This window comes from Hoplias malabaricus, unplaced genomic scaffold, assembly GCF_029633855.1.
Source record: "Hoplias malabaricus isolate fHopMal1 unplaced genomic scaffold, fHopMal1.hap1 scaffold_374, whole genome shotgun sequence".
NCBI classification, from domain to species: Eukaryota; Metazoa; Chordata; class Actinopteri; order Characiformes; family Erythrinidae; genus Hoplias; species Hoplias malabaricus.
In genome coordinates, this window is record NW_027100767.1 from 25,001 (window position 1) to 26,734 (window position 1,734).

General features: G+C 46.8%; 1 protein-coding gene across 1 annotated transcript in view; it reads left to right on the forward strand.

The window, feature by feature from the left end:
- LOC136680175 (elongation factor-like GTPase 1) overlaps window positions 1-1,656 on the forward strand; it is a gene marked incomplete at its 3' end in the record, with an annotated part of 6,828 nt that extends 5,172 nt beyond the window's left edge. Inside the window, exon 8 of the mRNA XM_066658543.1 lies at window positions 1,533-1,656. Coding sequence (XP_066514640.1) covers window positions 1,533-1,656 — 124 coding nt within the window. The remainder of the gene's footprint in view (window positions 1-1,532) is intronic.
- Between the last annotated feature and the right edge of the window lie 78 nt (window positions 1,657-1,734).

Below are 1,734 nucleotides of genomic sequence, written 5' to 3' on the forward strand. Positions count from 1 at the left end.
CACACACACACACGGGCCAATGATATTAATGAGCGTGTGCCTACATTTGGCCACACAGCATTGTGTCTTTGTCACAATTATTCAAGTGACCACTAGATGGCGCTGTCATCAAAGGTTTGGTCTTTTACTGCCCCCTCCTTTTTTACAGGAAACGTTATTAACATTGTCATCACTCGGTTCCCCCGTGGGAAGTGTGTAAGCACCGATGCCCTGATGCTCCAGGAGCAGGAGACCAGCACTGAAAGCTTAATAATAAAAGGAATAATAATAATATTTCGGATTGCGGGGCCGTGGGCAGAAGTGGACGTCTCTCCCTCGCTCCGTTGGAGCTGGACACTTTTGGCTTTTTCAGACTCGGGTTTGAAGCTTTTAGTCGGGCGCTGTGAAAGCACTCAGGAGTGAAGTGCCTCAGTTTAATAAAAACGCAAACGTGAAGGTGTTTAATGAGAGTCCAGTGCAGCAAAGCGATGGCGTCCCAACACTGACCTTACGTTTGTGAACTGATGAACGACTGTGGATCACAGTGGAACACAGTGCAGGTTCTTAATAAAACATCTGGGACCTGCTGTGGACCCGTTTAGACCCGTTTCTGTGTAAACAGCCCCTGTTCAGAACGCCCGCTTTCAGCACCTGTTCCTTTAAATGATAATGAGCCGCTCGCTGTTCACCCCGACCCCGAGCGCACAGCAGTGAGGAGCGAGGAGCAGAAGCTCTGGTTTTTAGCCGTTTTCACTCTGTTCTCTTTCTTCTCCGTTTTGACTCAGTGCTCTTATTTCTCCGCGCTCGTTGTGTTTCTTTAGCTGTGTTTAACCTCGTCTGTGATTGGACAGACTCAGACGAGGGGGTGGGGCCATTCTAAAGTCTCTGCCCTTGACGTCAGAAGCGGAGCAGGACGTGAAACACACTGTGAAACAAGAAAACCTTGCAGTGGGTTGGTGGGCTATAGATACACGTTAATGTGAACATGCACTGAACACTTTCTAAATTATTCTGCAAAAGCTGTATCGCCCCCTGGCTTTGCGGCAGTGCATTACACTCTCTACAGAATCACTGAGGGGATCGTATGAGCATTACAGCGTATTATTAAACACCTAATCAACTTTATTGATTAATAGCTTCAGATGTATGTGGGGGGAGGTGTAGAGAGGCACAGAACTGGACCCGTGTTAAACATGGACACCCCCAGGAGGAACCTGTTTTCAGTGAAGCTTCGATGTTTCTCAGACTCTAAAGAAGCCAGGGAAGTGATGACGAGGCTGTGTTTTTAAGGCCGTCTGCCGGTGTTGTGTAAGCAGAGCAGCCCTAATGCATCTTACGTGCCCTGTTTTCTCGGAACGAACGGATGCTGTACGTGAGGCTGCTGTAATCATCGCTGTATATAAATATAATATTAATATCAAATCATTCGATGATCTGGAATCACACCTCGTTCCTGTTTTAAACTTAATTTTGCTGTTGTTTTATTGTGAATTTCCAGCGGAAACAAACCAGCGTGAGTTTATTGATGTGCTTCATTCTCTCTGTTCTTCCAGCGTCCGTCAGTTTGCGCAGATCTACTACCAGAAGATGGGCATCCGCTCTGAGCTTCTGCAGAAAACTCTGTGGGGGGATTTCTACCTCAACGCCAAAGCCAAGAAGGTCATGAAGGGGGCGCAGGTGGGTGACTTTTATCAATTCAGGCTCTAACTCAGGCTTATTCTGTTAATATCATCAACTTAGCGAACTGAACTTTAT